General features: G+C 46.8%; 1 protein-coding gene across 1 annotated transcript; it reads left to right on the top strand.

The window, feature by feature from the left end:
* Positions 1 to 3893: 3893 nt before the first annotated feature.
* LOC109775349 (putative disease resistance protein RGA4) lies at positions 3894 to 12761 on the top strand. The gene is made up of 6 exons (XM_045229380.2): positions 3894 to 8541; positions 8805 to 8990; positions 9103 to 9168; positions 9295 to 9415; positions 9652 to 11175; positions 11357 to 12761. The coding sequence occupies exon 1, from the start codon at positions 4143 to 4145 to the stop codon at positions 8385 to 8387; it is 4245 nt and encodes a 1414-aa protein (XP_045085315.1). The 5' UTR covers positions 3894 to 4142; the 3' UTR covers positions 8388 to 8541; positions 8805 to 8990; positions 9103 to 9168; positions 9295 to 9415; positions 9652 to 11175; positions 11357 to 12761.
* The last annotated feature ends 388 nt before the right edge of the window (positions 12762 to 13149 follow it).

Raw genomic sequence — 13149 nt, 5'->3', positions numbered from 1 at the left:
GGCAGTAATTTGTTCATCCACCGTAATACATGCTATCTCGAGAGAAGCCACTAGTGAAACCTATGGCCCCCGGGTCTTTTTTCCATTATATTGCATCTCTTTTCCATATTATTGAATCTCGTTTACTATTTTGCAATCTTTACTTTCCAATCTATACAACAAAAATACCAAAAATATTTACTTTATTATCTCTATTAGATCTCACTTTTGCGAGTGACCGTGAAGGGATTGACAACCCCTTTATCGTGTTAGTTGCAAGTTCTTGATTGTTTGTGCAGGTATTCGGTGACTTGTGCGTCGTCTCCTACTGGATTGATACCTTGGTTCTCAAAACTGATGGAAATACTTACGCTACTTTGCTGCATAACCCTTTCCTCTTCAAGGAAAAACCAACGCAAACTCAAGAGGTAGCAGGCAGCAACGCAGCGATGCCTCCAAGAACGTCAATGATGCTCGCAGCCGCCGCCAACGCCGCTCACAAACCCAAGGTTGAAATGGGGTCTACACCCAAGCTCCCAAACACACAACGCGCATCGACGTCGGCAAGTCCAACAAACATCACCGTCACCGACAAGTCCGCCCACCAACGAAGAAGCTCACCGTCGTAGCAGCCGCACTTTGCGGAGGCTGTCCGTGGACACCCACCAACACCATAATGTGAAGATCCAATTGTATTTGCTTCAATGCGTATAGTCGTTGTTAGGTGGTCTACGGATCTGGATGTAATTTTTATTATTTCCGGTGTTTGTTTTACTGCCATGATTGATGATGAATAGATTGAAAGTTTTTCCAAAAAATAAAAATGAATTGATGCGTGTTTTATGAGGGGGTGAATCAGGTGGCATCAACAAATAAACATTTTCTATTGTAAGAAAAAACATAAACGTTTTCAATCAATATTCATTCCTACAGGCGAGTCACATTTTTCATTTGTCCTCGCAAAAGAAAAGAAAAAGCGAAAAGAGGCAACCTCGACACGGCGGACAGAGTTTGCTGCGCAGCGGCCTCGGATCTGGGTTATGATTGAGCTTCCTTATCCGGGAGGAGGTCGTCGATGAGCCGCCGCCGGCGAGCTGTGCCAGGGCGGCAAGAGGTCGTCGAGTCGGAGCGGCAGCGGAATGGGGCGGCGGCGGGGGTCGGAGGTCGCGGAGGTGGCCCGGCCGACGCGACGCAGCTTCCTCATCCTCTCATTGGGCTCTACGTTCCGGCCCCTTCCAATGTGGTTTTAGCTCAATCCAATCCAATCCAATCAATCAGGGATGAGTTCGCAAAGCTGTCGCCATAGCTCCCACTTGGGGCGAACTCAGCTCGAAACAGGCTTTCGCCCCACTTTATAGATCAAGCACCAACTGAACAAAGTACACGGCCGAACGATACAAGGTGGCGAGGCAGCCCTCTTACAAAGCAGATCCCGAGATAGTCGGATCACGCAGGGAACTACGATACCGAAGGATAACACAGGGAAGTCTAGATACAACGCCACGGTACGCCCTAGCACGCCTAAGCTCCACGACAACGTCCTCAGGAGGGAGGACGGCGCGAAGCGTCGCCGCTGCAGAGTCCAAAGTGGACATGAGCTTTCGCTCGGAACCCTGGCACGAAGAGAAGATCCACAACGACGTCTTCAAGAAGAAAGCGGTGCCCACGAGCGCCGTCGCCGTCGGCGCAAGCTTTCGCTCGGCAACTCACCCGTGCCACATGAGGCCACCAGGGCAACCGCGGCGATTCCAGACACCCAGATCTAGATCTGGGCGCCCCCCCAGAGAAGGAGGGCGAACCCGAGCCACCTGAAGCTACCCCCTCGTCGCCCACACGACCAAGAGGGGAGCCACCACCGCCGCCAAAGTGCCCGCCGGAGAGCCAACCATGCAGCCCACCATCCGGGGCCGCCACCCCGGCATCCATGTCCCGAGGCACCGCCAATCGCCGACCTCACAACGCGCAACCACGGTGGGAGGAACGGGAGGTGTCTCCTTCCGCTCCTAGCCCGGCATCAGCCGCCCGGCCTGGGTGAGCGCCCCCATAGTAGGGGGCATCCACACCTGCGTCCCCCGACAATCATCGTCGACTTTGGGGAACACGGCCTAGTAGCTGCCGACGGCCACCGCCGAGCAAGTCCTTGCCCGTTCCACAACCAGACCGAGTCAAGCTCGCACGCCGCCACATCCATGGCCAGCACCGTCGATCCTTCCACAACATAGCAGCAACACGGGCGCCAACTCGGATCGACGCCACAATAGAGCAACACGAAGAAGAGCACTAACGCGAGGGAAGACCAACGCGGACCAGGTCGGCTCCCAGACCCTGCACTCCGACGGACGCCATCCACCACCACCGACCAGATTCAGCCCCGAGGCCGCCTGGAGGACCGGCCGATCCGTCCAGGACACCCGGGCCGCCCCCCACACCAGCCCCACCAAGAGCCAGCATCCAGAGAGCACACCACCGCCAGAACCACCAGATCCGCGCCGCCGGCCGACCCCCACATCCAGATCCGGCCGGATCCGGCCGGTAGGCCAACCGCCCACGACCTCCCGGGTCAGGAGCTCCGCAGCCACCGCGCCATGCTCGGGGAGCAGAGCACCGACGCGCAGCCACCAGCCGGACGCGCCGCCGCATCACGCCCCCGCCGCCGCGCCACTGGGCCCCGCGGCCGCCCAGCGCCGCCACCCGAGTCGCCGCCCCGCGCCGGCCTTCCATGGGCAGAGGAGGAGGAAGGGCTCCGCCGCCGCCGCCACGCCATCCGGGCTTTGCCCGTCAGCGCCTGCTGACTGTGGCGGGGAGGAGGAGAGGGAGGCGGGGCCGAGGGCCTGGCGGCTAGGGTTTCCCTCCCGGCGCGCGCGGGCGCGTCACGGGAGGGGGAGGGTCCTTGGGGCGAACTCATCCCTGACGCAAGACCGCAAAGCTGTCGCCATAGCTGCTTCTGGTGCTTCTTCTCTTTGTAGTTTCAGATTCAGATGGATGGATCTGCTACAAAATACTAGTACAAAATTCATCAGCAGGACAAGATTAATTGGTGACTTGACTTTGAAGGATTAATTGGTAACGAGCATTTCTATCGAGTAGAGCATAATATCCGGGACAACTGTAGTTAGGTGTCATTTATATATCTCTCTTTAGGAAGGATGGAGTATGCCATTTCTGTTACGTAAAATGCCAAAAAAAAGCCTGGACTACCCACCTAGAGCACCAAAAGAACAAATGAGTTGGTATCTGTGTTAGCTTAATCAAATCTGCCACTTGCTAACACAGAGTATTTATTGTCTCTCCTGGTTGGATGTGATCAAGCAACTCTCTGCTTCTTAATTCCTTGCGGTTCTGCGTGGTTACCTACCGCTGGAGCCTATTTGTTGAAACCCTACACAAACCGCTGGAGCCTTTCTGCTGCTTCCTCTCCACCACTACACTACTCCGGCGAGGCGGCCAGTGGAGTGCAGATAGATGGAGGTGGCTGTCAGCTCGTCGACCTCGCTCTTCGGCAAGGTGTTGACGGTGCTGTCGGACGGCCTAGACAGCCTCCAGCTCGGCCACAACTCGGAGCACATCAAGGACAAGCTACTGCACACGCAAGGCCTGCTGCACGTTCCGGCCCCAATGTGGTTTTGAGCTCAATCAAACCAGTCAATCAGGGATGATTTCAGCTATGGAGACTGCAACTTCAGTGATGCCTTAGGTCGTTGTTAGTGTTCGTCAATACACAGATTGGGTTGGCTTCAGCTCACGACATGAACCGCATGCATACCCACTAGTCTAACTTATAATATTGGAAAGACAGCCAAGTCCGATGGGCGAGAGAACCAAAGCAACAAATGATCGAGTTGGTATCTTGGTTTGGTCGTCGCCGGCCAGATGAGACATAGATACATAGTAGCACTTGTACACCTAACCAAATACAGTACAATATATACTACTACTTACAAAGCTAGCAAGTTGTCTGCCTTGATCAAATCCCCCATAGCAATAGCAGTTTGTTGAGCTAGCTAACACAAATCTACTATTGTCTGACTTGTTACTCTTTGTTCAAGGAGCTGTCTTGCCCACCTACCCTACACAAATCGCTAGCTGGAGCCTTTCTGCTGCTTCCTCTCCACCACTACTCCGGCAAGGCAAGGCGAGGCGGCCGGCGGAGTGTCTGTGGAGAGATGGAGGTGGCTCTCGGCTCGGCGGCCTCGCTCCTCGGCAAGGTGTTGAGGACGCTGTCCGACAGCCTGGTGGCGGTTTACGTGGACAGCCTTCAGCTCGGCCACAACTCCGAGCAGATCAAGGACAAGCTGCTGCACGCGCAAGGCCTCCTGCACAACGCCCAGGGGAGCCATGTCTGCCACAGCCCTGGCCTGCAGGGGTTGCTGGAGAAGTTGAGCAGGGACGCCGACCAGGCAGAGGACCTGCTGGATGAGCTCCACTACTTCCAGATCCATGACAGGCTACACGGCACCCACTACGCCACCACCCAAGAGGCCGGCGTTGATGGCCTCAGGCATCAAGCTCTCCATGCCGGTACTGCTCTTCGCCACACCTTAGTCCGGTTCTTTTATTCCTCGCGTACACCCAAGACCAAGAGGGATGGTAGTGATGATGATGCTGCTGTTGTCGGCCGCGTCACCAAAAAATCCAAAACCAACTCTGCTAGTGCTAGTGCTAGTGCTAGTGCTGATGGTGATGATATGCTGCATTTCGACAGAGTGTCCATGTCCAGCAAGATCAAGTCCCTGTTACAGGGCATGCAGTCCCACTGTGATTCGGTCTCCAATTTGCTCGGCATCGGCAGTATCCCAAGCAACGGCACCGCATTGTCAGTCGTCCTACATCGGCCTCAGACTGCTTCCATGATTATACAAGACACATTGTATGGCAGGAGAGACGTTTTTGAGGAAACTGTCAATCGTATCACCACTCTTACCGGTACCGCACAGACTGAGACTGTTTCTGTTCTTCCTATAGTTGGTCCAGGGGGGATTGGCAAGACAACTTTAGCCCAACATCTTTATAATGATGGCAGGACTAAAAAGCACTTTGATGTTCCAGTCTGGGTATGCGTATCGACTGATTTCGATGTGCTTAAGCTCACCAGGGAGATCCTTGCCTGCATAACTGCAACTGAAGAAGGAGGAAGGGGCAGTGCTGCAAATGAAACAACCAATTTAGACCAGCTTCAGAAATCCATTGTGCGCCGTATCAAGTCCAAGAGGTTTCTGATTGTCTTGGATGATATATGGAGATGTGACGGTGAGGATCAGTGGAAGACCCTGCTAGCTCCGTTCACAAAGGGGGAAGCCAAAGGAAGCATGGTACTTGTCACAACTCGATTCCCAAAGGTAGCAGACATGGTGAAAACAGTTGATCCACTAGAGCTGCGAGGTTTGGAGTCTAATGACTTCTTCACATTCTTTGAAGCATGTATATTTGGTGAAGACGACAAGCCTGAGCATTACGAAGATGAGTTTGCTGGTATTGCACGAAAAATTGCAAACAAGCTAAAGGGTTCCCCACTCGCAGCCAAAACAGTTGGTAGACTATTGCACAAGCACCTTTCTCAGGAACATTGGAATGGAGTTCTTGAAAAGCATCAGTGGCTAAAGCAGCAAGAAAATGATGATATCATGCAATCTTTAAAGATTAGCTACGATTACCTCCCATTTGATCTGAAGAAATGCTTTTCCTATTGTGGCCTTTTCCCTGAAGATCATAGGTTTACTTCTTCAGAAATCAATCATTTCTGGGTTGCAACAGGCATCATAGACTCTAATCACCAAGCCGATAGGAATTACTTGGAAGAACTAGTGGACAATGGTTTTCTCATGAAGGAATTAGATGATTACGTTGGTGGATACTGCTATGTAATGCATGATTTAATGCATGAGCTATCTAAGAGTGTTTCTGCACAGGAATGCCACAATATAAGTGGCTTTGGTTTCAGAGCTGACGCCATCTCGCAATCTGTTCGGCACTTATCTATCAACATAGAAGACATATATGACGCAAATTTTGAGAAAGAAATGTGTAAACTAAGGGAGAGGATAGATATTGCTAATCTGCGGACTTTGATGATTTTTAGAGAGTATGAAGAAGAAAGAATCGCCAAGATTTTGAAAGATAACTTCAAGGAAATAAATAGTCTGCGTGTCCTATTTATAGTGGTGAAGTCTGCACAATCTTTTCCGGATAGGTTTCCAAAACTTATCCACCTCCAATACCTCAAAATTAGTTCATCTCTCGATGGTGACAGGGAAATGAGGTTACCTAGCACATTACCAAGATTTTATCACTTGAAATTCTTGGACCTATATGATTGGAATGGTCGTTCTGATTTGCCTGAAGACTTTAGCCACCTTGAGAATTTACATGATTTCCATGCTCGAAGTCATCTCCACTCCAACATTCGCAATGTGGGAAAGATGAAACATCTGCAGGAGCTAAAAGAATTCCATGTTAAAAAGGAGAGCATGGGATTTGAACTAACAGAACTTGGGGCATTGGCAGAGCTTGAAGGACGACTGGTTATACGTAGTCTTGATCAAGTGGCAACCAAGGAGGAAGCTACTGCAGCCAAACTGATGTTGAAAAGGAATCTGAAGGAGCTGGAATTACTCTGGGGAAGGGATGGACCAACTACAGATGTTGATATTCTTGCAAGCTACTTGACCCAAACAGAGCTGGAATTAGTGTGGGGTAGAGATGTTCAAACTGCAGATGCTGATATTCTTGATGCTCTTCAACCACACTCTAATCTTAGAGTACTTACAATTGCAAATCAAGGTGGTACTGTTGGTCCTAGTTGGTTGTGTCTTGACATCTGGTTAACTAGTTTAGAGAGACTCACTATAGAAGGCGTATGTTGGAGCACCCTCCCACCTTTTGGGAAGCTACCAAATCTCAAGGTACTCAATTTGAAGAAAATTTCTGGAATGAATCAGTTTGGGCTGCGATGTGGTGGCGCTCCAGGGAAATGTTCTATGCGCTTGAAGACAGTCGAGTTTTATGATATACCACAACTTGCTGAGTGGGTTGTGGAACCTAATTGCCATTCCTTTCCAAGTCTTGAAACAATCGAATGCATCGGTTGTCCCAATCTCTATGTGATGCCCTTGTCGGAGGTATCTTGCACCAATTTGCGCACACTTCGAATTGTCAGGTGCCCCAAGATGTCTCTGCCCTCCATGCCTCACACCTCCACACTGACAGATTTGAATGTTGAAAGAGGTGGAAGACGTTATTCAGAAACATTGTTGTCTTATGATGGAAACAGATTGGTTGTTACAGGGTATGGCGGTGCTTTGGCCTACCACAATCTGGATAAAGTAGAATATATGGCTATTGAAAATGTATCGCACATATCATTGACAGACATCAAAAAGCTTAAATCCTTAACAGAACTAAGTGTCGGAAGATGCGACGATTTGTTCCCTGAAGAGCTGGATGGCAGTATTGTCTTCCATTCAGTTAAGAGTCTCGAATTAGACGTATCTCATCTTACCAGCAGCAAATCATCATCGTCGAAAGTGTTAAACTGTTTCCCAGCTCTTTCTGTGTTGGTGATAGTTGGCTATGAGGAATGTGTAATGCAGTTCCCATCATCCACCTCACTGCAGAAACTTACCTTCTCAAGGTGTAAGGGCCTAGTTCTTGTGCCTGTGGAGAATGGAGGAGGAATTCAGGAGGACAAGTCATTGCTCCAATCATTAACCATAGTCAGCTGTGGCGAATTGTTCTGTCGGTGGCCAATGAGAGAATCAGAGACCATTTGCCCTTTCCCTGCTTCCCTGAGGGAACTTGATGTTCGTGAAGAGCCAAGCATGAAGTCAATGGCTCTGCTCTCAAACCTCACGTCTCTCACCACTCTAAGCCTAAAAGACTGCTGTAATCTAACAGTGGACGGATTCAATCCTCTCGTCGCAGTCAACCTCATGGAACTGGATGTGCGTATGTGCAAAACCTTAGCAGCAGATATGCTCTCAGAGGTGGCCAAATTATTGCCTGCAGGTTACATCTCTAGACTAGAGAAACTCACGGTGGATGACATCTGTGGATTGCTTGTTGCTCCTATTTGCAACCTCCTCGCCCCGGCCCTCCACACACTTATATTCGAGAAAGACAATGAGAGGATGGAAGGCTTGACGGAAGAGCAAGAGAAAGCGCTACAGCTCCTCACCTCCCTCCACAACCTAGGATTTTGGTGGTGCGACGGTCTGCAGTCCCTTCCTCAAGGGTTACATCGCCTCTCTTCTCTCAAGGAGTTACGTGTCTTTGGGTGTGAAGAAATCCGATCGATGCCCAATGAGGGCCTCCCCGTTTCGCTGAGAGAACTCCAGATGAATTGTCGCAGCGCTGAGGTAAAGGAGCAAATTGAGAAAATCAAAAGAGCCAACCCAGATTTATACGTCTATTGAAGCTGACATATTTGCAAGATTGATATTTCGCAAGTGGTCAAGTGGAAGCAGATACAACCAACCGACTCTTCATTCTGCAACGCAATGCTAGCTGTTAACTCTTCATTCTGCTAGATGATCGATATTTCTCTGCAACTCAAGTCTGCCGGTTATGGTTAGTACCTCCAGAACCCAAGTTTCTGATCCTTAATTTATGACTGCATTCATATAGTGCAAATTAAGCAACCACTTTGGTTTGCTTATTTATCTTTCTCCCGCTTGCTTTCTCTAGTTTATGATATGTATGTGCTTAATTTATGACTAGATTCAGTCCAAGGCACGCTTGTTTTCATCCACTTTTTCTGCTATTAGACTAGAGTTTGATAGTTGATGCCATCACCGTTGTTTTTCAAAATATGCGTGCATTTTCTTTGTCAGGCTTCTATTCCCTATGTGAATGTGAAATAAAAAAGGACTCATTTGATACCCATCAAGAAGAAGACTTTAGTCGTAGCTGCAAAGTATTTTTGACACCAGAACTGAGGGTGGAATTATCAGGCTTGTGCTATTTTTTCGCATGAACATGCCAATTTAACTGCTGGCATCAGTGGCAGCGAGGAGGAGGTATTTAATTGCTGTTACTCAAAAAGAAGATTTTCTTTCTTTTCTTACCATGAATGAATTGAATGAATCAAGTGGCTTTATTTCCTCTTTCTTGAATCCTTTCCTTTGACAGGTTGATGTATAAAAGCAGCTCTCTGATGTTCTCCGCAGAGAGGGCTTGTCTTGGTGGTGCCGAATGGTATGGATGTAACCTCCTTCCTATCGTGAAATGAAATTGAATTCTACAAGAGAGAATGTTTTCCAATTTGTTTGATTCTTTCTTGAAAAATGGAGTATTTAGCCTGGTACTGAATTTTTCCTGTAGGACTGAAGCAATGAGGATTATCAACCTATGAATGATTGGGTGTAGAAGCTGATTCAGAGCAAACAAAAGAAACAAATAGAAGTGAAGCAATTGTCTGTCGTCTTGATATGCTGAAGAGAAGGTCAGTACGTACTTGACACCCTGTTTGTAAATACTCCCTCCGTTCCAAAGTTGAGTCATCTATTTTAGAACGGAGGGAGTAGTAGTGAATTCTACAAATAGGAGTAATGTAATGCTCAAATAGGAGTGTTGTGCACTGAAACATTGATTGTAATCTCTCTCTGAATTACTCGAATCTGCATGTCGCCAGAATCCTCAAGCACCAGCTGATTCAACAATTGTGTTGCGTGTTGGCAGAATATCATATCAACGTAAGTGATGGCTCGCACTGGGGATGTCCTTGGTTCCTTCCTTTAAAGAAGTGGGCTTTGTGGATGCAGCAGCGAAGAGAACAGAGCAGAGCAGAGCATTCCAACAAGGGACATCCAAAGGGTGCGAGGTGGTTATTGGGATTCAGCTTCAGCCTCGCTCGCACGACTTGACAAGAATTTTTTGTGTATTCGCCTCTGTAAATTAAATTGGTACGGTAGAATTGTGTTTTTTTTTCAGAATTGCCTCGGACGAACTGATCGATGATGCCAATGTTGTTGGGTGTAACTTGAGCCAGCTAGCAGCCGACAGATAGCCCAACCATTTTTTGATATTTGGAGTCGCCCAACCATATTTTAATCTTTTTCCTTGAACGAAGGAGTGATGCTGCACTCTTAACCAATTTACAAATACGTCTGTTCTGAATATATCCCATCCCCTTGCAACTTGAGTCAGCCTTCAAGCAGCCACGCCTTTCGCTGTCAGTGTTTGTTAATACTAATACAGGGGTTGTGTTGGCTTTTGATTATTACAGTTTCAGGCTTTTAGCTCAGGGGTGAAGAAATCGAACTATTTGTCATCACATTCTGATTGTCAGTGTTTGCGGAGAGCTTCCTGTCCTACCAATCTTCTGAAGTTTCAAGAACCTTCTTCATGTTCTGCATCAAAAATGAAATAAAACGGTTGGAGAATTAGCCAAAAAATCCAAATAATTGTGGTTCTGCTTTAAGCATGGTTGTGAAGCAGGCACGTCAGATTATCTGGGTCTGATTGCCGCCGGCCAGATGAGACATAGTAGTAGTTGTAGCTAACCAAATACAATACTGCAATCTAGCAAGTTTTCTGGCTTAATCAAATCTGCCACTTGCTGAAAAAAAATTAGAGCTAGCTAACACAGAGCACCTTCTCTCCTGGTTGGATGGGCTCAAGCAACTCTCTGCTTCTTAATTCCTTGAGGTTTATCTGTACTTGTTCCGCGTGGTTACCTACCGCTGGAGGCTATATTGGTTGAAGGAGCTGTCTTGCCCACCTACCCTACACTAAAACACAAAACTCGCAAAACCAAGGGGAAAAACAAAAATCACATCCTGTATGTGTCTAGTCAAGACTGTCTCCCTATGCCTACCTCGCTGCACTCTTACATTTCACAAACACAGCAATATTCTCATTGAGGAGAGCAATAGCTTTGCTGGGGTCTGGGGAGCCATGAGCGTGCTCGGGGCGGTGATTGCGGGTGCCGTCGGGAAACAAATCGTCACCAAGCTCGGTAAATATGCTGCGTCGGAGATCACTCTGCAGTGGAGGTACAGAGAGGATGTCTTGGACCTGGGGGAAAAGATGAAAGATCTGGAGGCTGTGTTGCTTGATGCCGACGACAAGTCGCGTCAAATAGGAGAAGGTGGACGACTATATCAGCAGTGGCTTACAAAATTTAAGCACGTTTCATACGACGTCGAGGACATGATTGATGAGTTGGAAGCTAATGAGCTCATCAAGAAGAGTCAATCGAAGGTATTCATTCGGATATTGATTCTTCTTCTCTTATATCTGATTATGCTATAGCCCATCTTTATCTCTTATTTTGTAACGTGCAACCTTCTTCTCCATCGGTGCCGTCGTGGATGAGAGCTGAAACAAATCTGAAAAAGATGTGCTTAGAGCCTGAAGTTGACTTCAAATACTATTTTTGCAGGTCAACTTATGGTTTTCCAGAAACAATCAAGTCCTGCAGAGAAAACCAGCCAGATAATGCCCTTCTTCAACAATTCAAGTCCATGAACAATACCTTTCCATACGCCGAAGAACTGCTAGGAAATACTGTATCTAACAAATTCCCATTAGGGAAATATTTTGCACGCAGTAAACGAGCACATAGGCTATCAGGGCTGTCCAACAACCGCCATGCCTGTTTTGCTAGCAATGCCTGATTAAAAGCACGCATATCCCTGAAACCCATGCCTCCCATTGCTTTGGGTAGTTTCATTTTCTCCCACCTTAGCCAAGCCATCTTTTTCTTTCCATTCTCCACTCCCCATCAGTACTGTCTCATCATCCATGTTAGATCATCACAAACAGAGGCTGGTAAACTTGAACACACTCATGATGTAGGTGGGTAAGCTTGAGCAATCGACTTTATCAAAATCTCTTTATTACCAGAAGAAAGATATTGCTCACTCCAATCAATTAACTGCTTACCCAACCTTGCCTGAAGTGTTTCAAACTGACCTTTATGCATTCTTCCTTAAGGAACCGGTAAACCCAAGTATTTTGGTTCAAATACATGTTGTGTAATTTCCAACATATTTTTCACTTCTTCCACCATTGCATCAGGACAATTAACAGAAAAAAAGGATGGAACACTTCCCTGGGTTGATAAGTTGACTTGTTGGCCAGACGCATGAAATAACAACATTGTATCATCCGCAAATAAAAGATGAGATATCACCGGCACGCCCCAACAAATAGTAACACCCCTCAACTCATCCTCAGTCACTGATTTGGATATTAGAGCAGATAAAGCATCGGCAACAAATAGGAATAAAAACGGGGACAAGGGATCACCTTGACGTAAACCCCTCGACGGAGTAAACGACTGAAGTAAGTTCCCATTGAACTTCACAGAATATTTGACAGAACGCACACATGCCATGATCCAAGAAATCCACTGCATAGAAAAGTCCCATTTAAATAGAGCCTGCTCCAGAAAACCCCAATCCACTCGATCATAAGCCTTGGACAGATCAAGCTTGTAAGCACACGTGGCTGGAGAGTTCTGCTTCAAAGCTTGTATATGGTGAATACATTCAAAGGAAATGATAGAATTGTCAGAAATAAGCCGCCCTGGGAGATACCAAAAGTCTTGTTTGCTGGCCTGTTGCGTTGATTTGGTTTATAATTCAAAAAAGATAACAGACCCGCCAGCCATCAGCACGTGTGAACTGGACCTCCTATTTATCGACCAGCACGATGGGAAGCGATGCAATGCAACCCCCGACGCGCCCTTTTGGGGTGGCCTATGTACAATGCGCTGCGGGGTGCCCCATTTTTCTCATCCGTTTTGTTTTTTGTTTTTATTCTTTAAATCAAATTCAGAATTTCACAAATTGTTCAAGATTTTGAAAATATATTCACAACATTACTGCGAAAATTGGAATAAAAAATGCTCATAAATTTGAATTGGTTTCCCAAATTTCAAAAAAATCACTAATTTGAAAAAATGTATTTAAATTTAAAATAATGTTCATGAACTTTAAGAACTATTTGAAAGGTGTGCAAAAATTTCCAAAAATGAACATTATTTTAATTTTTATGAACATATTTTAATTTGATGAATAGTTTTTGAATCGTTGAACTTTTTTGAATTTGATGAACATTTTTTAATATATGATGAACACTTTTCATCTCCTATGATGAAATTTCGAATTTGATGAATTTTTATCTAATTCGATTAACATATTTCAAAATTGATGAATTTTTTTGAATTTT

The sequence above is a fragment of the Aegilops tauschii genome, chromosome 5 (assembly GCF_002575655.3).
Source record: "Aegilops tauschii subsp. strangulata cultivar AL8/78 chromosome 5, Aet v6.0, whole genome shotgun sequence".
NCBI lineage: Eukaryota > Viridiplantae > Streptophyta > Magnoliopsida > Poales > Poaceae > Aegilops > Aegilops tauschii.
The sequence above is the reverse complement of the archived record's forward strand: the minus strand, read 5'-3'. Positions and strand labels throughout refer to the sequence as shown.

Coding starts and splice junctions, on each gene's coding strand:
- LOC109775349 (XM_045229380.2), top strand. CDS start 4,143: ATGGAGGTGGCTCTCGGCTCGGCGGCCTCGCTCCTCGGCAAGGTGTTG.